Source organism: Eutrigla gurnardus, assembly GCF_963514095.1.
Source record: "Eutrigla gurnardus genome assembly, chromosome: 4".
In the NCBI taxonomy this organism is placed as follows: Eukaryota; Metazoa; Chordata; class Actinopteri; order Perciformes; family Triglidae; genus Eutrigla; species Eutrigla gurnardus.
Window position 1 is genome coordinate 18,877,048 of NC_139918.1, and position 22,306 is coordinate 18,899,353.

The window sequence follows — 22,306 nt, forward strand, 5'->3', positions numbered from 1 at the left end:
GTTTGTTATTAATCACGAGGCCTCGTTGTTGTTGTTTTTTTGCAGTTTGTAGTTGAAGCACTGATGATAAATATGACTGAGTAACTAATCCTCACAAACAAACTTGGATCATGAAGAGAGATCAGCACACATGCTTTTGATCAAGTGCATTTATTACCTTGTTCTATTTTATTTCAGTCCTGTTAAACACAGGCATTGCTCTTTATTGCCTGGTTAATTTGCTCCCTGGAAGATGGGGATGTAGTTGTGTATCTTGGACTTCTGTCGCTGTGTGACACACTCGGCGATCCAGACAATGTTGCGACTCTCCTGCTCCTTCAGTTTGGTGTAGGAGTAAAACACCCCAAAGTGGAACTGCTGCAGGAAAGCAAGTGTGTTCAGCTTCACCTGAGAGAAGAGTAAAAAGGATGAAAGTCGAAGCCATGTTTACATCAAATACAGTTCACATGAATCAGGCTGAGTAGATGTCTGGTTGAATTGTCAAAGCATACTTTACAAAGTAAACTGCCCACACTTTGAAACTGGATTTTGTGTGAAATGCTTTTTGATTCCAAATATTTCTTTATTATATCAAAAGATCCACAGCTGAAGGCGAAATCCTGATGGGACCCTAGACTCTGCACTAAGAACATTATAGTTATATTACCTCTTGTTCAAAAAATCTGTCTTCCAGGGTCTTAAATCCTGATCCTGGCTCAGGGTCATCAAAAATTATTTTATACACCTGCGGGACAGTAGAAGTCTGAAGTTGGTTTATGACTCGAGGTAATTGCAGTAACAACACGGCTGCTCTTATTATGAGTCCGCAGAGACGCGGGTCGGACTCACTGGATAGCAGTCGGCCACTGCTTTGACCTGCTCGTGGTCCTCGGCTCTGGCCAGCAGTCGCAACCCTTCGGGGTAAAGTCTGCCACAAGTGGGATACAACGCACTCCTGTCTGCACCGCTGAGATCCGTCCCGAAGGAGTTCACTGTGATGACGAAGGCCCGCCTGTCTGCCTCAAACTGCAACACAAATACATTCATGTATAACAGGGAAACTTGGACAAATCCAGCACCTGGAATGGAAATTACCTCCAGGACAGGACACATGATGTCTTTTGTGGCACCGCCGATGTTCTTACAGAAAGAGTGGAAAGACTCTAAATACGCCTTTGAGGGGAATAAAACACATTATATTATACCAAGAATGAGGCTTTAAGTGTGTCACATAAAACTCTGACTGACCTCAAATAAAGAGATTAGCCACATTGCAAAGCTTGAGTTAAAGCAGTGAATCTTACAATCCAGAATGTACAATGAGAACTTGTGTCACCCTGTATATCACCTTAAAGAGTTTGTTTCTCAGAATCTCAGCTTCCATTTCGTCCAGGTTGCACTCAGATACGGCATCCTGGAAAAACGGGGCTTTGACACAACACAGTGGGTATTAGTTTCATTGTTTGGTATTATATATTTATATTGACATAAAAATGTTAATAGTTGAGTTAGTAAGGTGTCTTTTTTTCACTGTAAAAAAATCATTTTAAAGCAGAGGTCTTCAATGTTTTCAGGCCAAGGACCCCCATTACATGTCATTTAAAATTGTGTTTCTTATAATAATACTGTAATAATGTGTAGTGCAGCCTATAGTGCCAGGTTTATCAGTACTTTGTAAAGCCATTAAAATAATAATTGTTTACAGATTTATATATTTATAGAAGATTTTAATTTTATATTGACATTTCCACATCACAATTTCACAACATTTAGCAAATATGAAGATTTATATTTGCTTATTATTGGTTGTATTCATGTTAATGTGTATTTTTGGACATATTTAAAGAAACAAAGTAACTCTGCAGCGCCCCTAGGGGTCACGGAACTGTTGAAGATCTCTGTTTTAAAGTAAACGTTGGGGAGACGCTTCCATATCCCCCTTCCACTTTTGCAACCACTCTCACTTCAAGGATATTAGGAGTTTGACCCTGATCATTTGATGACTACCTAGTGGCGTGTCCACCAGGACAGCTGTGTAGAGCTCAGTCGGAGTACGAGCAATGCCCACAGCTGCCATTTGGTCGAAAGCACCCAGTGGGTGACACCGTGGGAGGAGCTCTGCCACATCTCTCTGTTTCAGGGCCCCGGTTATCAGCATCACCACGTTGTCGATCATGTAGCTGTAACTATGGCAACACAGAGAAACGGGGGATAAATGGATGTCCCTCTGTTTGTCTACATTGTATTTTATGTTACAACCTGTTAAGGATCCAAAAATGCCTTTTGGGAAACTAGTAGCACATACAGTAAGTTTTGTGAAATTACTTTTCTTCCAATGCAATGGACGACATTATAATAGAGGACAAATGTACCTGGATGAGCAAGAAAAATACAGGAAATGACTAGATATTTGGTGTTTTAGCACATGTAGCGTACGTGATATAGTCGAGGAAGGTGGAGAGTGGAGGCAGAGCGTTGGAGCGAAGGCAGCTGAATTCAGTCACCAGGTTCTCCCTCAGTTTGCTGTCCACCAGCGACACGGTCAGGTCCTCGTCAGACGAGGAGAGCATCTTACCGTAGTCCGTGCTCTGCAGATGCAGCTTCATGTCTGAGGGGAGGAGAGGCGTTGAATAAAGGTTCATGACTTGAGCATCTCGGTTTTTCCACAGCCCCTACTGGTCGGTTGCATTAACAAGAAGAGGTGAGTCATCATACAGTATATTATACTTTGCACACAGCTTTTTTTAACTTTTGACTTACAGCTGAACATGACTAACTGTCACACACACACACACACACACACACACACACACACACACACACACACACTGTATAATCATTTATTTTGCAGCCTTGTCACAAATGGTTGGAGCTGGTGATTTACAATGCAAACATTCTTGAAAAGTATACACTACTGAACTAATGACTCGTGTGTCTTGCCAGAAAGGAATGCCTGATAAGAAAGTTCAGATTATCTCATTTAAAGTTGAAATGCAGTTTAGCTGTCCTCCCTTCTTCTTTTTTTAGTATAAATGTCAATATTCTTACCATCGAGTGTGTCACACTGGGCCAGATTCTGATAGTCGGTACGAGTCAGGATTCCGGCCTTCATTCCACGAACGAGGCCTTCCAGATAGCCGTGATCCACGTTGAAGCTGAGCTCTGCCATGATGCCAAATGAGATACTGACAAGCGTGGGGAGTCTCTGTCCAAATGTGTCTGTCTTTGGTTTTTTTTTTTAATACACTTACTTCCACATTTCTCCCTCTCTGACTAACATTCATGCAGTTATTTTGCCCTTCCTCTTAAACGCCGGAAAAATTCCATAGCTGCCGTAAAAAAAGAGTTTGCTTGTCTCAGTTCCCGAGCTCACTCAAGTACGTTCAGTCTGTACCGAGGGGGGGGAGAAATATCTCTTTTTAAAAAACAGTTTCAGTGTATAAATCAAAGACCATGATGCTCTTTGGCTCAACATCATGCAGGGGCAAAAGGAATGAGGCTAACTCACCTGTTTTTATAAGAGACAGTCGATAAAAAATGACCTTATCTGCTCTTCCATCATGAAATGCTCACAATATTTATGGGCGATCAATCTCACTTCATACATTTTTGCATGCGTGAGAATGGATCTGTTCAAAAACAGCTTATGGACATAGCATTTTTGCAATGTATCTTGTTCCCTGAAGACAAATTTATGTCAGACATAATCGCTGACCTCCCCTCATGTACTCACCCCTACTTTTCTATTTTTTTTTAATTTAAGCACTTAGTGGGGCATAATCAGACACAGCGCCTGTCTTCATCTCTGCGGACGTATTCGGGTCCATCATGGATGCGTTACTGAAATATTTAATATTGGTCTTTTCATTGAATCTTGGCTTCGTCTTAAATGACTTTATTGTCATGGCTTTTGAGGACCTGCTGAACATATGATTCGACTTCCATGAGAAGAGGAGCAGACATTGTCCCAGACAAAATAATACCGCATGTGGATCACAGATTGCCCAGATAAGACTTAAGAGATGCAAAATTACTTTATTTAGGAATTCAAAAATGATCACGTCCATGGATACACACTCTAGGCCCCCTACATGTGAGGTTCATGTTCATTTTCTTTATGCTTTCAACGGATAAGATCACAAAGCAACTTATGTTTACCCACACACATAGCTCCCAGCAAACATTTGCCATAACATCTTTAATTTGCTTTGTTTTGCGGTGTCTCATATTTCCAAAAACGAAACATCCTCCCATGAATCCACATGTAAGTGACTTTTAATTCTGCATTCATTTATGTATGCCTGTCAAACGCCACTTAAAAAAAAACACACACAATATGGAAAAGTAACACACAGAGATGATACAGGATGATATATTTATTCAATAGCAAAAATATGAACTAAGTTCAACCGATAAATCCACATGTGAATTATAAATGCTTCCACATTTTGGGACCCTAATGTATCTCTTCTTCAAGCATATTTCACATAGGAACAAAAAATATATGGTTTATTTTGTTTAACAGTTTATGAATCTATGAACATGTTTAACATGGCAGGAGAGCAAAAGTGATAAAATATTCAAAAGCAGCACTAGTGCGGGAAATACCCAAGGCACCAAACACAGTTTACATGTGATTGTTTAGATACGTGCAAAAGCATATGTTGCTCATCCTTCGTTGCACCTTCAGACTGCTTTGTTGGGTATTCGGATATTCTGTCTACATTTATATGAATATCTCCCCTTAAAAGCCACACAATGGAAAAGAACTCCACTTTTTCATGATTTCCCAAATGTTTCTGTAATAATGTTCTCTGCATTCATTGTATATGCATTTCTATGTGTGTAGATATTTATTGATATACTTGTCTGTTAGTGTATATTGCAGGTGTCGGGTTGTGTCTCTGTGTGTTTGTGCTTCTACGTCTTCTTTAAGCACAGGGGGTTCATCCTCCAGCAGTGGCAGATGGTGTTGAAGAGTCGACAGCGACAGGTAGCGCAGGGGTCACAGCACGGGACGTAGTTGGAGCAGCTTTCCATCAGGCGGCCGCAGCGACGTGCAGGGGTCATGGGATTTGACTTATTTTTCTGAAACAGCAACATGAAGAAATAATCTGTCAAATTCCCTTTGGATTAAAACGTACCAATTCACAGAGAAGTACATAAAACTTTGTCATTACAAGCCATGCAAATATTTATAATAATAGTTAAAAACTGGCAGTTTAAGAGGAACAAAGGAAGCTTACAGGAGTCTGACTTTCCTGTGGTAGAGAAATCTTTCGCCTCGCAAACAGTCTTCTGTTCCTCGCTTGAGTCCAAACTGCAGTTGGAAATAACACAAATCAATAAACAGCCCTTTTTATACTGACCGCTAAAGGATTTTTTTTTTTTTTTTTTTTACTTTTTCAGCGGGGGTCAATTCCATTTCCAAGAAGAACAAAAACATCTTCGCACCCTCTTGATATCTGTATTCTTGACGGTGCACTAGTTCTCCTCTGAGCTTTATTTGGATGTACTCCTCGCTGTCAATCAGCATCTTATTGCAGGCTGGGGTTACACACCATACGGGCTCCTCGTCCACAAGGAGGAGGGTAGATAATAATTTTCAGGAACTGTATTTATGTGGATTTTATTGCCAAAGTAGATGCCCTCTAACCTTCCTGGTTTATAGCCACCCTGATGTAACTACTGAAAAGACTCAATCAAATGTTATTTTGGTCGTACAAAACACGTCATCCTGCCTTGCTCATCTGCGAGCCCCTCGGCTGTATTATTGATCAACAGTCTACATCTCCTCTCTCACATTCTGGCAGGATAGGAATTATTTTTGGCTCACATTAAACGGCTCATCAAATTAGTTTAACAGGAAATGACATCATTTGCAGTCTGTTAAAAGAGTATCTGCTGTTTTCAGTATTTTGGGGGATGATGGTTTTATGGTACTATTCAGGCCTGTACAACAAGTAGATTTTGGACTGTCATTTATGGTCCCCAGAGGATGCATACTAATGATTTTGGTGACCCCTTGACGTTTCCCTTATTGCCAACATTTATGTTTTTGCGTGTATCAACAATAAAAATGGAATTTACAGGTACAGTGAAGTACAGTGGATATTTGGTTTTGGAGGGTTATTGACAGTGCAGTGATCGAAGCAAAACTGTTCAGGGTGTGAAGGACCGGAAGCGTTTCCTGCTGGTTTTCTCCCTCTTGAGGAGTTTAAGTCCTGAATGTCTGCAGTCCAGACGGTCTGCTTCAGTCTGATCCTGTCCAGTTTGGACGCCGATCCACGCAACCACGCAGCGAAGGATGTGCCGAGATGAGTTTTTTTATGACATTTTAATAACGTGCTTTATTGCATTTTTATGACCTACTATAATTTTCATTTTTTTTTGTTGATATTTTCTATGACATAGTCTGACTTTTTTATTGCATGCTATATACTATGACACTTTTATGAAGGCAGCATAGAGCTGGATCTGCAGCTCCTGAGGCAGATTGAACTTGCTGGGTTGCCTTGTTCCTCATGGTGTCTGTGTTGGATGTCCTCTTGAGGTCCTGGGAGACGGTGGATCCCAGAAACCCGAAGGTGGTGTAGAATTGTGAAGTCCACTGTCATCTCCATGAGAGCATTCATCTCCGGGTTGTTCTGGTGCTCTCCTGATCTTTTGCCCCTGAACGAGCTGACACACAGATCCTGAGTGGAGGTGGGGAGGTTATCTGCTGATTTATTTGTCTTCATTGCACTGAAGCAGGAGCATTTCTATCATGGGTGTCAGCTTGAACTGAAGACAGCTCCAAACATTGGCAATGGATCATGAGAATCTGTGGGCTTTTTTTTTTTTTTTTTGCACATCTAGGCGCTGAGAACAGTCTTACCATTCACACAGTGTGTTTCTTTAATCCGCCGTGTCCGATATTCTGCACAGATGGGCATAATTTATTAGAATATTTGCTTTGAAGCAATAACAGTTATTAGAAATTGAAGCTAAATCTGTCTGCGTTCAAATGGGAATCAGAATGATTTGGCTCTACACCTCGTTTTTTCCCCCGCCGTTCTTTGGCTCGTCACGAAAACGACCTTCGACTTCCAACTACTCACCTCCACCTGCCACTGGCAACTCTAATTGATTGATGCATCACGTATTGTTTATAAGCTAGGCTAGATGCAAGTTTACAAAGGCAACAAATCATCAACCCTCCTCCTTGGCTCAGACCTCATTCCTTCTGCCCCATGACTGATGGCTGTGGGGCCTTGCGGTCCAATCCTTTGGCTAGTGTGTGGCCAGATGTTTAGACTTCATCTGTTGTTTTTTTCGGAAAAATACTTTCACCTCAGCGGCGTCACGTCTCTCCTCCTGCTGATGCCCTCGTCCACACTTTTTCATATCTTCTGCTATCTTTGCTTGACTTCTTCAAATACACACTTCTCCTGGGAAACGCCATTCTCATTCTCTCATATAAGGCGCTCACAATATCAGAGTTTCACTACAAAATTAGCATGGCTGAAAGGATTCACTGTAATGGTATAATCAGGATATCTACAGAACATTTGTCAGCAGTGAGATTCATCTTTAACTTTGTTTATTGTGCTTTTTGTCTCTTTTATGGCAAATGATGTAGAATCACAATACGAGTGTAAGGTAGAGCCAGTTTGTAATTATAACTGATTTATATAACTGTTATAATAAGTGTAATATTTAAACATCAATATTTCTGTCAATGTTTACACCCTAAAGGATTTCCATTAGCATTAATGTTTGATTGGTTTTCTGCTAGGTTGAATGGTTTTCTTTGAGGCTATGACTAAATATGCTCACATGCTGGAGGAGTCCTTAAGGCCGACCTCAAAGCTTTATTTTACTGGCCTCTTCTGGATAAAAGTTTAAAGTCAGGTACCAGAGCCAGTTCTGAACAGAGACAAACACGTCACGACTGCACCCACTTAGGAGACAGGAGAGCTTCTGTTGCTGCATCTTCGTTACAGAGTATCTTAGCTGCGACCTTTGACCCAGCATATCGAGTGTGACTGCTAGGTGCAGCTTAAAGCTGTATTTTCATGCGCACAATAAAAAAAATGATGCTCATCAACAAAGTCTATTGTAGTGTAGAAACCACAGGGAATTTCCGCCAGGCTCCGAGGAGCGTTTTTCAGCCTTTTACGTCTGCAAGATTTCTATTTTTGTTCCGTCTCACTGCTTTTGTATTCATGATAGCGACTTGCAAGTGAACACAGTGAGGCCTTTAGCAGCTAAAGAGTCCTTATTTATGGTGGATCAAACCCAGATCTAAAAGGAGAGTGAATATTGGATTTATGTTCACCAGGTGGCCACAGACACAACTCCAAATGAACGCTGATGGCGTTCAGCGTGTACTGGATGTGTGTCAGCCATTTTAAAATGTGGCACCTGTAAAATATATTTTTTGGGTTTGTGCCAAATCCTTTGAAATCTTGATTAATTACTTCGTCTGTTGCACTCGCCACAAGGTGGCAGAACAAACTGTGGATGTGTGTGGAGTTGATGTTTTGTCCAGTCCTGACTGTAAAGTAATATAGAGAATGTATTTCTTCAACTAATGCAGAATGAACATCAAATTTTCATTTACATTTAGCAGCTTTTATCCAAAGCGACAACATTTTATGTTACTCTTAAATAAGAGCAATTCCTGATGCAACTTTGAACAAATGTTCCCCCAGCACTGCATTTCCAATCCCTGCATCACAGCATCATCATACTGACTGACTTTTAAACACAAACTAACAGAAGACAACAAAACCTAAGCTCCTCACGTTTCCGATGTCGTTGAAGGTTTGTCAACAATGTTTACAGCAGTATGAGAGCGGAATCCAAAATCAAAGCTGTGCTGTGTATTATTCATTTCAAACTCTTCTTGGCAAACTTGTAAAAAATCAGGGATTGTGAGAGACTGCACATGTGTGGCAACTCTCCCACCGAAGAAAAACAAGCTGAAACCAGAACGAAGCCATGCTTTGCCCAAATTAAAGCTGTCACAAACTCCCTCCATCAATGCACTGAATTTGTGTTCATGTTTTGAAAATTATAAAAGCAGGGGTCTAATGCAATTATATGCAGGATTGGATCAAATACATATATAATTGCAACATTTCTATTTTTTCATGAATTAAATCATATTTATAGGACTATTCCGTTTACTCTTGCTGTGGTTGAACCACTTTAGAGTATGTTTGCAATCTGATATATGCAAAATATCCACATCCTTAAAAAGACTAGGTGTTGATACTGACTTATTAATCTATGCATTAGTGGGGAATTATACACCTTGGTCTATCCTCCTTATATATTTAGTCTATTTGATATTTCTATGACTACTTTACAAAGCAAGCCAATGGATACTCTGTTATTTTAAGATTAAATACAGAACTGTAAAATAAAATGATTGTCACATCAAATCTTTTGTCCTGTTCTCACGCTCTTTAAAGCATATATATATATATATATATATATATATATATATGTGTGTGTGCAGTGCAATCCTCACCTGTGTTATTCTCACTCTTCCTCGCATCTTTCTTCGTGTCCTCTGCCCAGGACAGCGGGAAGGCGAGCAGGAAGAAGCACAACAAGTGTCTGCCGGTGATCTTCTTCATGATGATGATGATGATGATGATGATGCTGTTTAGATCTGTTTGTGACACGGTTTGAAAAAAAGGAAAAAAAAAAAAATCAGTTTCACTTTGATGAAATAAATTCCCGTCCACCCTGTGGTGCTATGGTGGGTTTGTGTGTGATGGACCTACTTCTTCTCCTTTCAAAGCTCACTTTAGCTGCCTCGGCTTGCTCTGCGGCTGTGAGGCGGTACCTCGATCTGCCTCCGACACAGGCTGCTGGGTGACGAACAACAAAGACGCCCCCACGTCCCGGGCTCAACGCACGCATGTGAATGATTGTTGCCCTGGCAACAGACAGACGTGAGGTCACCGCATTTTCACTCGCGCCCGTGCACGCGCACAGTCGCCAAATTGTGTCTGATCGGGTCTGAATGCAACTCTTTGCATCCAGTCGCAGACATTTAAACGCTTGTGCCATCCAGAGCCACATGAGCATTCCATCTCCATTATTATTATTATTATTATTATTATTATTATTATTATTATTATTATTATTATTATTATTATTATTATTATTATTACTATTTTAAAATCCCCCCCACCGACTTTTACCGTCTAAAGTCAGCGCATCCACTCAACTGTCTATCTGTGTGGTGACAAACACTTAGCATGTAAATGTAAAATATCGATTTTTATCATTTGTATTCCGCGATTGTAAATAAAACAATTAATGAAGTGAGTGAAGAGTCAGTTGGCAGCCAATGGCAGTACAGCCTATATCATGTTTTTGAGAAAGCGTTAAGTCACTGCAAGAGGTCTTGCTGCCATAACCGACCACACAAAATATGATGTCGTCCCGCTGCAGCAATTACCCGTGGACAGACACAGAGGTGCACACTCTCTCCCTCACTCACTCATTCACGGACGCACTTGATCACATGGTCCTTCTGGAGGAGATGATCATTAAAAAAACACTGACCCTTTATGTTAATTCTCAAAGAAGAATGTGAGGAAAACGTGTCTTGTTTAGGCCTACTGTAGTCATGAGGAGATAAAAAAAATGGAGAGACAAAAATGCATAACCAATAAGAGACAGTGGATGGAGGTCGTAAAACGTGATTAACATTGCATAGGAGGATTTTTCTCTGATGTTGATAAAAAGGGAGGTGGGGCTCAGAATTCGAGAAGTCTGAGTTAAGTTCAAAATGTGAATCAGGTGATGGGCCATATAAAATACCAGGTATTTTTACTGGGTACTTGCCTTCAGTCAGGAGATGCTACTTAAAATCTAAGAATAAATAGCAGGGGCGTGTTTTATCCCCTCCTTATGTAATCCAGTCCTCCTCACATTAAGAGTGTGTTTGAAGACCTAAATGAAAGCTGTTTAATCACCGAATGTTCCCTTTGAAAATGAGATAAAAAAGTGTGATTTATGTTAAACGTCTGAGCAATGATGATCCCACATTTGATTTAACTTCTTCTGATCTGCCTGGTGAGTCCATCACATCTGGTGATTTTATGCACACCTTTGAAAGGTGTAGACTCACCCAATAACTCACTTTAATGCTAGAATCACTGCTTCATTTCATGGATGGTCTCTCCCTAGATATTTGGAGACACCTGACCAGCTGCAATATTCCTCTACTACTTGCATTGTGCAGTTTAACTCTCTAAAAACTACATAATATGTGATCACGCCGCAGGATGTTGGGTCGAAAACCACTCCTCCAGGTTTTCCATTAGGAATGTAAAATTCCTTATTATTATCTTCCAGGGCAGGGTTCAGTAGTACATTTAGTAGTAGTACAAAGAGATCAGTCAACTTTATGACTTTCTGACTGGTTAATGTTCCGTATACAACGCAAGCCCTTAACATCTAGGTCGAATCTCGTCAAATACCACTTCAGAGCAATATTTCAGTGCAGAGACACGCACTAATAACATCAATCTGATTGTGAGTCATGGGAACGTAGCAGTGGGAGGGAGGGGGGAATTAGATAAGTGTTACAATATTAGAAACACAAACAGGTGAAGTTCCCTAATGTAGACCCATAATACTCCTCGGCCTCTCCTGTAAGGCTCCTCACCATTATCCAATATGAGTCCGACATCGCTCCAAGCTCCACGAGAGCCACCAAACAGTGGACCTGGGGGGGGATATGAGTTTCTGGAATCTGTGCTCTTCCTAATAATTGTGGAATAGGTCGTATGCAGGCCAATGTCGAACTTAGATTAGACCGATCTAAGAGCGAATCTAATCTAATCTGATCTAAATTTACAGACAGGTCTAAAATATCCTGCACGCATCTGTAAGAAAAGACCAATATGCTGAACAGCAAGGTCGGGTGGCAGTAGCTTTATGGTAATTTACTGATTTATTGCAAATGTTTTTCATCCAAACTGATATTCTACGATCCACTCTGAGGCCTTGTGTCCAAATCTAATTTTAATAACTAAGTTATTTCATCTGATTTCATGCGTATACGCTTGCTTATTGTAAATCAAATGGAACATTCTGGGGGGGGAAAATATGAAGACAGCGATCCCAGGGTAGGAAAGTATTGCAGTCTTATCTTTTGCTGGGGTTCAAGTTGAAAAAATATGACGGATCTGGCATGAAGCTGCGTGCACCGCATGGATTTGTGATACGTATAAGGCAACAGGATACTCACATAATACAAAGAATGTGGGAGGAACAAAGGGGTCAACGGGGCCCTTCATAACAATCGTTCATCAGGGCCTCCCACTGCACTAGCCCCACTACGTAAAGCTGGCCTCGACCTCCATAATCAGAATCATGTGCACCAGTAACACAGGGAAGTGTTCAATGTGTGAAGGTGTTAGTATTTTTGGGCGGCGGTGAGTTGTGTTTTTGGGTGCTGCATTATGATAAACTCCGAGCTTGACGAGGTGTTCACGGCCAAAAACTTGCATGCAACAATGAGGGCACGAGACCAAAACGAAATTATATGCGATGCTCAAAGAGTTATGCTGCACGTTTCAATTTAGCTCCAGGAAATTCTCCACCGTGAGAATATTCAACATTTGAGTTGACAGATTGCAGGTTGGGAACCTCTCTTGTCTGGCTTCCTTCATACATGGAAACGGATGAAGTATATGGTCCATATTATTATTGCAATAGGTCTTTGATCTCCTGTCATGTCGATGCTCCTGTGTGATGAAACCCCCCTGAGTAGTTGTCTTTATAGAGAACGGTCCAATGGTTTCGTGTTAAGCCGTTTTTTTAAACTGTGGGATGAAAATGTATGGGGATGATGACATGTATGTATCTGCACTGACTATGTAATTTGTATTTATGATCCGTTATTGCAAAAGTGCTGACTCCGAGGAGGAGATGGATTGGCGGTGTGGTACGAGAAGTGGGAGCTGTGTTCCATCACTCTGACCGCTGGCTTTTCTCTCATGCAGTAACGAACAGCTGGTAGAGGCCTGACCTTCTGATGGTCTGCTCTTGTGTGGGATTCGCTTCCAAGTAGAACATTCACCTTACCGTCTTATAATAGAACCCAACAACTACATCCATCAACAGTTTATTTTAATTTTGTTTTAGCATGTAAGTCCAAGTCAAGTAGTCCTGAACGTTGTGTTTAAAACCCTAAACAAGTCATTATTATTCCTGGCTGCTGGTCTGCAATGTGATTGGCTGCCGTGGGATTGATTTAAAACACTGCCCGGCGCCAAGAACAAGTGATTCACTGCAAACCTTTTACAACATAATCTTTCATCTTTGGCCATGGGGAGTTATTCCAAGTCAATCGGCTCAAGTCCAAATGGACTCTCAAGTCATTGGTGTCTAAGTGAAAGTCCAGTTGGAAGTCTGCTTTGTTGTCAGAAGAAACACCTTTTTGAATATGATTTCAATTTTGAGCACCGAACACTTCATGCATCAATCTATAGTGGAAACGTGTGAAGGAAAACACAAACTAGGAATACAAATATGAAGATATATGATGCAGAGAGAGACATTCTTCACTGCTTTTAGATATTTATGTTGTCCCTGCTGAGTCTTACATTTAAGGCACTTTGGCTTCTCTTTTTAGAACAGGAGGGTCAACAAACGTAAATGTAAGCATGATTTACATTTCCTTCCTCTTTCATGTCTTTTAGGGGGAAGTGACCTCTTTAAATGTGCATACGGAACCTATTCACATATATATAATAGTCAACGTTAATTCATTTATAAACCTTTCATAGCTGTTTCAGTGAGATTTATGTTCAAAACTTTCTGCACATTCAAAACATTTTTCTGAGAAGTTGAGAATATTGTAATAAATTGAAGAAAGTCATAATATTATGAGAAGAAATTTGTGATTTAACATTTCGGCTGCAGCAAAAAACACTTGCTGAGAACAGAACATCCAAGTTTCCAGCATCCCTTAGATTCAGGTGTAACCTTGGAAACTGCTATTACGCTGCCACCTTCTGGTCATATTTGTCTCATAACACATTATTAATAATGTGGTTAATATTCACATTTCATGGGAGGAGCAGAATCTTTTCCAAAGCAACATAATCCACAAGCACTTATTGTGACTACATTTGTGGTTGCTACACACCTGTACAGGAAACATGGCAATGACAAAATGAATACATATTAAATTAAATTCCCAGAACTGTACAGTTTTTGTTCCCCCTGCTCATTTACATTTACATTTACATTTAGGTCATTTAGCAGACGCTTTTGTCCAAAGCGACTTACAATAAGTACATTTGTCAAAAGAAGGAAACAAAGAAACCACGACGTATCATTGCCGATGCAGTAAGAGCTAAAAATAGAACAAGTGCTAGGTCCTCATCTGAGTAAAGTAGTACTTCAAGAGTAACAGTGCTACGATCCGAGTTTTTTTTTTTTTTTTTTTTTTTTTTTTGCGGGGGGGGGGGTCGAGGGAGGGTGTTAGTGGGTCATGCTATGTAGAGTCGAGGTGAAGTCTGAACAGGTGAGTCTTGAGCCTTTTTCGGAAGATGGCAAATGACTCTGCTGTCCTGACATTGGTCGGGAGTTCGTTCCACCACTGAGGCGCCAGAACAGAGAAGAGTCTGGACTTTGCTGAGCGACATTTGTTTGATTTCAGCGATGGTGGTACCAGCCGGCCAGCTGAAGTAGAGGAGCGGAGTGCTCGCTTCGGGGCATGAGGTTTGACCAGTGTTTGAAGGTAGGCAGGTGCCGTTCCATTGATGGCCCTGAAGGCCAGTGTCATCGTCTTGAATTGGATGCGTGCTGCAACAGGGAGCCAGTGGAGGTCACGGAGGAGGGGGGTCACGTGGGAGAATTTGGGTAGATTGAAGATAAGGCGTGCTGCAGCGTTCTGGATACGCTGCAATGGTTTAATCGCATAGGCCGGGAGTCCGGCCAGGAGAGAGTTGCAGTAGTCAAGGCGGGAGATGACCAGTGCTTTGACCAAGAGCTGCGTTGCATCCTTTGTGAGGAAGGTCCGAATCCTGCGGATATTGTAGAGGGCAAATCTGCAGGATCGGGCCACAGCAGTGATGTTGGGGGTGCAGGATAGTTGGTCATCGAGGATTACACCCAGGTTCCTCGCAGTTGAGGAAGGAAATACTGTGATGCCCTCAACAGTGACCGACAGGTCCATGTGAGGGCAGTCTTTCCCTGGGATGAAGAGGAGTTCGGTTTTATTCAGGTTAAGCTTGAGGTGATGTGCAGTTGTCCAGACAGAGATGTCAGCCAGACAGTCCGAGATGCGAGTTGCAATGTGAGCGTCAGAGGACGGGGGAAAAGAGAGGAACAGCTGGGTGTCATCAGCGTAGCAATGGTAGGAGAATCCATGCGATGTGATAACAGAACCTAGTGATCTGGTGTATAGTGAGAACAGAAGCGGTCCTAATACTGAGCCTTGAGGGACACCCGTGTCCAGAGAGCAGGGTTTGGACATAGAGCCATTCCATGTGACCTGAAAGGTGCGGTTTGTCAGGTATGATGTAAACCAGGTGAGAGCAGAGTCGGTTATGCCAAGTTCAGCCAGAGTGGAGAGGAGAATTTGGTGGTTGACTGTGTCGAATGCAGCAGATAGGTCAAGGAGAATGAGAACGGAGGAGTTGGATGATGTTTTGGCGTCTCGCAGGGACTCGGTCACAGTGAGGAGGGCCGTCTCAGTGGAGTGGGCAGTCCTGAATCCTGATTGGTTAGGGTCTAGGAGGTTCTTCCGCAAGAGATAGGATGACAGTTGGTTGTAGGCAGCACGTTCCAAGGTTTTAGAGAGGAATGAAAGAAGAGATACAGGTCTGTAGCTTTGGATGTCAGTAGCGTCAAGGGTGGGTTTTTTCAGGAGAGGCTTCACGATAGCGGTCTTAAAATCCGCTGGAATGACACCTGAGGTGAGGGAGGAGTTGATCAGGGTGGTGAGGAATGGCAAGATGTCGTGTGAGATGTCCTGGAGAAGAGAGGAGGGAATCGGGTCAAGGGAGCAGGTGGTGGCACGGTTAGATGTAACAAGTGCGTGAACGTCTTCAGAGGTGAGGGGGCTAAAGCTGGTAAGACCATCCGAGTTGAGAGTTGGGGGAGATGTCTTCTGGGAGGGAATAGGCGTGAATGATGAGCTGATGTCATTTACTTTCTTGGTAAAGTAAGTTGCAAAGTCATCGGCAGTAAGGAAGGAAGGGGGCGGAGGGGTAGGAGGGGTGAGGAGGGAAGAGAACATGGAGAAGAGTTTCCTGGGGTTGGAGGCAGAAGAGTTGATCTTTGCCAGGTAGAAGGCAGATTTAGCTGCCGAAACAGTTGAGGTGAAGTCAGAGAGGAGGAGGTGGTAGTGAGCAAGGTCCTCGTGCTGCTCACACACACGACACACACAAATGTGCTTGTTCTTGATTTCTAGATGCAACCAGGGAATCACTTCTGACCACCATTGGAGCTTTTACCAGAACCATCGTAGAGACTAACAGTAAGAACATCAGGAACACCAACACAGAAAAATGAATAATAAACTTAACTACAACTGTATTTCCCACAAATTGATATGTAAAATCTTCCAGTGTTTACATCAGCTGATGGTTAGAATTAGATATTTGGATTAGATATTTGGGATATCAAGGTTAATATACGAACATAGGGAGTAAATATGTGAATATATACTTTTATTCTTTGTCAACCTCAGTGAAGAAGCCCACACCTTCATTGCCATCCGTCTGCTCAAATCCATTCACACCAGTTTCTCCTTCTCTCAGCGTGTCGGTGGTCCGACTCCAGGATTCTTTAAGCTGGATATGAGATCTGTGTGAGAAGCAATCATTGGAATTTACCGTACATAATAATAATAATCGTCATCTTATAGCATTTTGTTGCTAAATGCACATCTTTACTTGACTTTCTTCACCAGGAGGCTGAAATGGTTTTCCTTTTCCTCCAGGGTCTTCTTTAAGGTGTCAATTTCTCTCTGAGTTTCGAGGAGTTCCCTCTGAAGACGATGGTTACTCGCCTCCAGAGTCTCACAAAAAGCCTGCATTCAGAACAACAGCTGATGATTACTAGACAACAATCTTCAGCCCTTGAGATAATCTTTTTGTCGGGGGGGGGGGGGGGGGGGGAGTGAAAGTGACCTCACCCTACTTTCCTCTACACTGTCAAATGGACTCAGTCTGTGAACCAAACACAGAAACTGTCTGACGGCTCCACTGTCAAGCAAAAAAAATAAAATAAAAACTCCAACCAAGGCTGAGTGGCATTTCTAAAGACGTGTTGAAAGACGTCTTATCGACACACACCTGTTGATAATATCTTTGTGGAACATCAGGTTTTGCAGAAATGTCTGCAGCCCAGTCTGTCTTTCTTCTAGAAGGTCCTCACTATAGTTGCCTCCGAACCAGCGCTTAGGAGGCAGGGCCAGGCGGCACCTGGGAAACAGCTCTTTGAGCTGCAAAACAGAAAATAAAATAAGTATGGGCAACAATAGGAGTGACTCAGAGTGAAAGCTGTCATATAAGTGGAATAAAGATGAGTGTCAAGTGTATTGGACCAAATCCATAGTGGCGCCTCAGTGGACTGTATCATCCTGCAGATCTGTGCTTGAACAAAGACAGCTCAGAGCTGGTTTATCCTCCCGTGGACCAGCTACCCTCAGAATTTCACGGTTCGTCATTTCACACCCCGATGCTCCGTAAAACGTCACAAAGGTGCGTGACCGGTTCTCACCCTGTCATTGAGGCTGCAGAAGTCCGTGTATCTTCTGAAGATCACCCAGCTGTCTCCTTGACTCCCCGTCACCAGGATCTTATACACCTACAACACGGATGGAGCAACATCCTCAGAAAACAGGGGGATTTTGTGGGGCAACTGCTGCTGCAAGATGCAGTGACATGCTCACACTTGTGACTGAAGTTATGTAAGAATTTTTCCCCAAAGAGGAAGTCATATGTCATAAGTATGACATCTCATAAATCGACAGACAAAGTCCATGTGTTTTTACAATGAATATCTATCCATTCATGACTGCATTAGTGTCCATCAATGTTTTTAACTGATCATATAATACATCACAGTTTTGGAAACCCCTTCAGTCTTGAGTTCTTTCTTTGATGAATTTACCATCAATGTTGGCCTATCTATAAATGGCAAACCTGTTAAATCCTTACCGTGTACTTTGCCCTCTGCTCCAGGATCTCGTAGCCCAGCATTATCGGGGTGATGGATCTTTCCGCCCAGCCGTCCCAGAGGCACCCCTCACCCTCCGGCAGTGTAGATGACCAATCCAACATGCCTCCTCTTTGTCTAAGCCCCAGCTGTAGCACCCCAGGGTCCAACTCTCCTCATCCAGGAAATACTTTTCCCGAGGTGAGGGCTTATAGTTCAGGGACGAAGGTGAACGCTCCAGTTCAGCTCACTGAGAATGGGACTGGAACAAAAGAGGCAGCAATATGTGATGCCCTTGATGAACCTTTGATAGCATTGAGTTAATTCATATGAACACAGGAACACATAAGAATATTTGGAGTGTAGGAGCCAACTTACAATGACACAGTGCAAACTGTACCTGTCTTTCAGAGCTGGAACAACAAAGGACACTAGCGTTTCTTGACTGAGCTGAACAGGGATTGGCAGTCTTGCTGGATCATCAGAAACTCTTGGCACATTGTGTGACCGCCACGTAAGCAGTAAGAATGTGGTTACTGATTTGTTGGAATCCTCTACTTTACAGAGTGTTCAGTTTACAAGGGGGCAACCCCAGTGTGCTCTGTCCTCCCAGACAGGAAGTTCCTGTTCCAAGAAAGCCACATCTCACCTACAAAACATAATATCTACAATCTGATGAATACTAACTTTAATGTCCAGTAATAACATTAGAATCAGAAAAATATTCAATCAGTTGTAATTGTAAATAATAGCACAATAAGGCCATTGCAACGTTATAGGAAGTGTATGGACTACCCCTCCTGGTATTTATTATATTGTTTATTTTTTATTTTTTTTTATTTTTTTTTTACTTTATTTACATATTCAGTTTACAGATTATGTCAAACATTAACACATAACACAATTCATAAGAGCTGTTTCACAGATACAAAAACAAAAAATCAATAAATAGGATACAATTACAAAATACATTCCTGAGATCTCAGATAAGGTAGTATAATCATAATAAATAAAACAAATTAAATAAATAAATATCTGTATCTAATACAGTATAATTATGTCAACATAAATGTACTGTATGTAATCATCTTTGCAGTCTTAAGTTTCATTAATTGCCAGAGGGTACATCAAATATCTTTTCATAGTTATCTAAAAATTGTTATTATATTGTTTATTGTCTACAATAAAACCACATTCGTGACGTTTTTATTAGGTTTCATTGGGAACTTATGTTTATGTTCTATATTGTGTGGCTTTAGTCTGTGTTTTGTCCCCAATTAACGAAAGGACTTTTTAAAATTGTATTTTCGTACTATTAATACAAGTATTGTGTAGATATGTGATGTTTATTGTCCGCGCGGGAAATCCCCACGTTTGGGAAATTCCACTGTTGGAGGAATTCTTTAAACGAAAGTGAAATAAAAATGTGAATTTGAAGACTGAACGATGACGTTATTCAAAAAACACAAACGCCCTGTCATTATATTTGGGCTCGCCCTATCATATATTTTTTTTTATGATTTTAAAATATTGTAAATAAATGAATTACAATAACACTCCTAGATTTTCTCCAAACGTAACTATGTGCCTGAATGCATCTCGCCAAAACCCGGAAGTGTGTCGTCATTAGCAACAACAAACCCACCTGCCTTAAATGACAGCGGCGCTCAGCAGCTCACTGTTGTTGTTCCCCTTTCTCGGCTCCGCCTGTTACAGCTGCTTGGAGGCGGCGACAGCATGATAAGAATAAGCGGGCAGGTGAAACCGTGGCCGTTGGGTGTTTTCCGTCAGTGAGCAGGTGAACCGTTTATATATGTAGCTCTTTCTTTTAGCCGTCCTCCTCTCGCTACATCAACGTTAGCTTAGCTTGCTAGCAGCCCGCGACATCGTAGCAGACACGTGAATGGACGCTTCCTCATCGCGTTTCCCGTAAAGGGCTGTTCTGAGTTCAGTGGCTGGCCTCGTGGATGCTGATTCCTCAGAGACTTCCCGTAAAAGGCTCACCGGCTGCTATGGAGCAGCACGCCGCCATGGGCTGCGTGAACATCGGCAGCCTGACCAGCACCTTGCCCGTGATCCCCTACCAGAAGCTGACGGACCTGTACTACCTGAGCAGAGGCGGCTTCGGCACCGTGTTCAAGGCGCAGCACTCCGACTGGAGAACCACTGTGGCCATTAAGTGCCTGAAACTCGACTGTCCCGTCGGAGAAAGGTGAGTTGTGTGGACGTGGACCACATCATCTAACAATGTAGGCCGTAGACACTGTTTGGAAGGAATGTGGAATTTAAAGGTTAGCATCCCAGGCGTTTTTCCTGAGAAATACGACTCTACTGCCACTGTCTTAGGTGGAAACCACAGCATCAAGACTTGAATTAGGTTTGAATCATGTTAGGTTTGAATCAGATGTGTCCATAGTGTTTCATGTGTGTACACATGTGCTCTCCTGCAGCTCAGGTGAAGGCACTGGCACAAATCTGCATATTTCACCCTGCACAAATGTTTGTTTTTATTTTGAGCACAGTGAACCTCTTACTAATGTGCAATAACTCCGTATTATCATCTATTGAATTTCAGATAGATCATATATTGTGATTATATGATCCGTCAATGTTATTTTTCTACACATTAGTGTAGTTTCATTTAGTGATGCGGAACTAGCTTTGACTTAAAAATGCACACAATTACTTTTTCAAGTCTTTTGTTTGACACAGCATTTTGTGTCATGTAACACATCCAGTTTTCAGTCAGTTTCACACCCACGATATGTCAAATGTCCTCACTGTTTTCTCATTTGTATGTTACCGCTGCCTGTGTTTCAGAGAGAGGAACTGCCTGCTGAAGGAGGCCGAGGTCCTCCACAAAGCCAGGTTCAACTACATCATCCAGATCTTTGGCATCTGCAACGAACCTGAGTTTTTTTGCATAGTCACAGAGTTTATGAGTAATGGCTCTCTGGACCTGTTGCTCCACGAGGTAATTATGTGTCATCATGTCATTTCATAACAACTGATCTAGTCCTAACATCATAATCCAAGGCTCAATCTTAAATAATGTATATGGATTGAAGATGTATTTCAGATGAAAAACAGAGTGGCTTAACCTGACTATAAGGTGTTTACATTGTTTTCCTTTTTCACTCAGAAAAGGAGAGTTAATATGCAGCTAAATTATTAACGGTATTCTGTATTCAATCAAATTACACTGTCACAAATGTAGAGGACATGTGGCCATTATACTTCTACAGTTCTCGTTCCTGGAGTTTGTTGCCGGAATGGTTGAAGTGAAAGAGTCTCTGTTGTTTTTGGCAAGGGGCTCCGTCTCTAGCTCCGTCTCCTTAATGCGTCATTCATCACATGCGTGTCTGCCATGGCATTAATGCCTGTGTGACTGCAAGTAAAAGTAAAACATGGAACTAAGTCAGTCCGTTGTGAAACTTTGAACTGAGTCGGAGAAGTAAAAGAGAGAGAGAAAGCAGAGAAATATAGTTTGGGGGGGAAATTCCCACTTAGTGTGGGTGTAGTAAAATTTCCTCTCCCTTTTTTTTATCGTGTCATCAGAGTCAATACATTTTCCACGTCGCAACATCACCCAGGAGCACGCATTACAGCACGACAGTGGCAAGAAAAAACTGCCTTAACAGACTTTTAGGCAGAAATCTCGACAAAGCCCAAAGCTCTGGGGAACATACAGAGAGGGAGAAAGAGAGAGCTAGAGAAAGGCTCTATGTGTTATTATTAATCCCCCGGCAGTCTAGGCCTATGACAGCATAACTAAGAACTGGTTCAAGTTGGGGCTGAGTGTTGTCAAAGAGGAACGTTTTAAACCTACTCTTAAATGTGAGAACGGTGTCTGCCTCCATTACCTTCATGTTTATCTGGGTTCTGGTGCCTCTGCCTGCAGAAGGACATGTACCCTGGGCTTGCCTGGCCCTTGCGACTGAGGATCCTGTATGAGATTGCCCTCGGGGTTAACTTCCTTCACAATATGAATCCGCCCCTCTTACATCACGACCTAAAGACACAGAACATACTGTTGGACGGGGAATTTCATGTTAAGGTATGTGAGTCAGCCACACCGTGGTACAGTATGAACTGTATGTGTGACAAAAAGAAGCAAACATTTGACCGTGGTTGT

General features: G+C 41.9%; 4 protein-coding genes across 7 annotated transcripts in view; 1 reads left to right on the plus strand and 3 right to left on the minus strand.

The window, feature by feature from the left end:
• Window positions 1-38: 38 nt before the first annotated feature.
• On the minus strand, window positions 39-3,188 carry LOC311012857 (V-type proton ATPase subunit d 1-like). The gene is made up of 8 exons (XM_084008611.1): window positions 3,028-3,188; window positions 2,416-2,587; window positions 1,987-2,165; window positions 1,328-1,407; window positions 1,075-1,152; window positions 829-1,005; window positions 647-724; window positions 39-387 (listed from the first exon to the last, which is right to left on the minus strand). Exons 1-8 carry the CDS (start codon window positions 3,146-3,148, stop codon window positions 214-216), a joined length of 1,059 nt encoding a protein of 352 aa, XP_083864737.1. The 5' UTR covers window positions 3,149-3,188; the 3' UTR covers window positions 39-213.
• A 1,207-nt stretch (window positions 3,189-4,395) lies between these two features.
• Window positions 4,396-9,685, minus strand: asip2b (agouti signaling protein, nonagouti homolog (mouse) 2b). The gene is made up of 3 exons (XM_084008754.1): window positions 9,500-9,685; window positions 5,226-5,299; window positions 4,396-5,067 (listed from the first exon to the last, which is right to left on the minus strand). Exons 1-3 carry the CDS (start codon window positions 9,606-9,608, stop codon window positions 4,900-4,902), a joined length of 351 nt encoding a protein of 116 aa, XP_083864880.1. The 5' UTR covers window positions 9,609-9,685; the 3' UTR covers window positions 4,396-4,899.
• A 6,693-nt stretch (window positions 9,686-16,378) lies between these two features.
• LOC311012375 (sorting nexin-16-like) lies at window positions 16,379-19,898 on the minus strand. Of its 2 annotated transcripts, none has more exons than XM_084007828.1 (7): window positions 19,817-19,898; window positions 18,174-18,433; window positions 17,734-17,820; window positions 17,307-17,455; window positions 17,147-17,216; window positions 16,905-17,041; window positions 16,379-16,815 (listed from the first exon to the last, which is right to left on the minus strand). In XM_084007828.1, exons 2-7 carry the CDS (start codon window positions 18,294-18,296, stop codon window positions 16,680-16,682), a joined length of 702 nt encoding a protein of 233 aa, XP_083863954.1. In that variant the 5' UTR covers window positions 18,297-18,433; window positions 19,817-19,898; the 3' UTR covers window positions 16,379-16,679. The 2 variants fall into 2 exon arrangements, with proteins under 2 accessions (XP_083863954.1, XP_083863955.1); XM_084007829.1 differs by lacking the exon at window positions 19,817-19,898 and adding an exon at window positions 18,550-18,651.
• Window positions 19,899-19,947: 49 nt separating this feature from the next.
• The window catches only part of ripk2 (receptor-interacting serine-threonine kinase 2), a 10,715-nt gene continuing 8,356 nt past the window's right edge, over window positions 19,948-22,306 (plus strand). Inside the window, exons 1-3 of one of the 3 annotated variants that reach the window (XM_084007825.1) lie at window positions 19,948-20,383; window positions 20,992-21,145; window positions 22,073-22,228. In XM_084007825.1, coding sequence (XP_083863951.1) covers window positions 20,139-20,383; window positions 20,992-21,145; window positions 22,073-22,228 — 555 coding nt within the window. In that variant the 5' untranslated portion in view covers window positions 19,948-20,138. The remainder of the gene's footprint in view (window positions 20,384-20,991; window positions 21,146-22,072; window positions 22,229-22,306) is intronic. The other 2 variants (XM_084007824.1, XM_084007826.1) reach the window with 2 other exon arrangements.

Coding starts and splice junctions, on each gene's coding strand:
- asip2b (XM_084008754.1), bottom strand. CDS start 9,608: ATGAAGAAGATCACCGGCAGACACTTGTTGTGCTTCTTCCTGCTCGCC. Junction 5,300..9,499: donor GAAGAGTGAGAATAACACAG/GTGAGGATTGCA, acceptor TTCCAACTGCAG/TTTGGACTCAAGCGAGGAAC. Junction 5,068..5,225: donor CACAGGAAAGTCAGACTCCT/GTAAGCTTCCTT, acceptor TTGCTGTTTCAG/AAAAATAAGTCAAATCCCAT.
- LOC311012857 (XM_084008611.1), bottom strand. CDS start 3,148: ATGGCAGAGCTCAGCTTCAACGTGGATCACGGCTATCTGGAAGGCCTC. Junction 2,166..2,415: donor ACCTTCCTCGACTATATCAC/GTACGCTACATG, acceptor GTGTTGCCATAG/TTACAGCTACATGATCGACA. Junction 388..646: donor ACAGATTTTTTGAACAAGAG/GTAATATAACTA, acceptor CTCTTCTCTCAG/GTGAAGCTGAACACACTTGC.
- LOC311012375 (XM_084007828.1), bottom strand. CDS start 18,296: ATGTTGGATTGGTCATCTACACTGCCGGAGGGTGAGGGGTGCCTCTGG. Junction 17,217..17,306: donor CACAAAGATATTATCAACAG/GTGTGTGTCGAT, acceptor TTTGCTTGACAG/TGGAGCCGTCAGACAGTTTC. Junction 17,042..17,146: donor ACAGTGTAGAGGAAAGTAGG/GTGAGGTCACTT, acceptor TTCTGAATGCAG/GCTTTTTGTGAGACTCTGGA.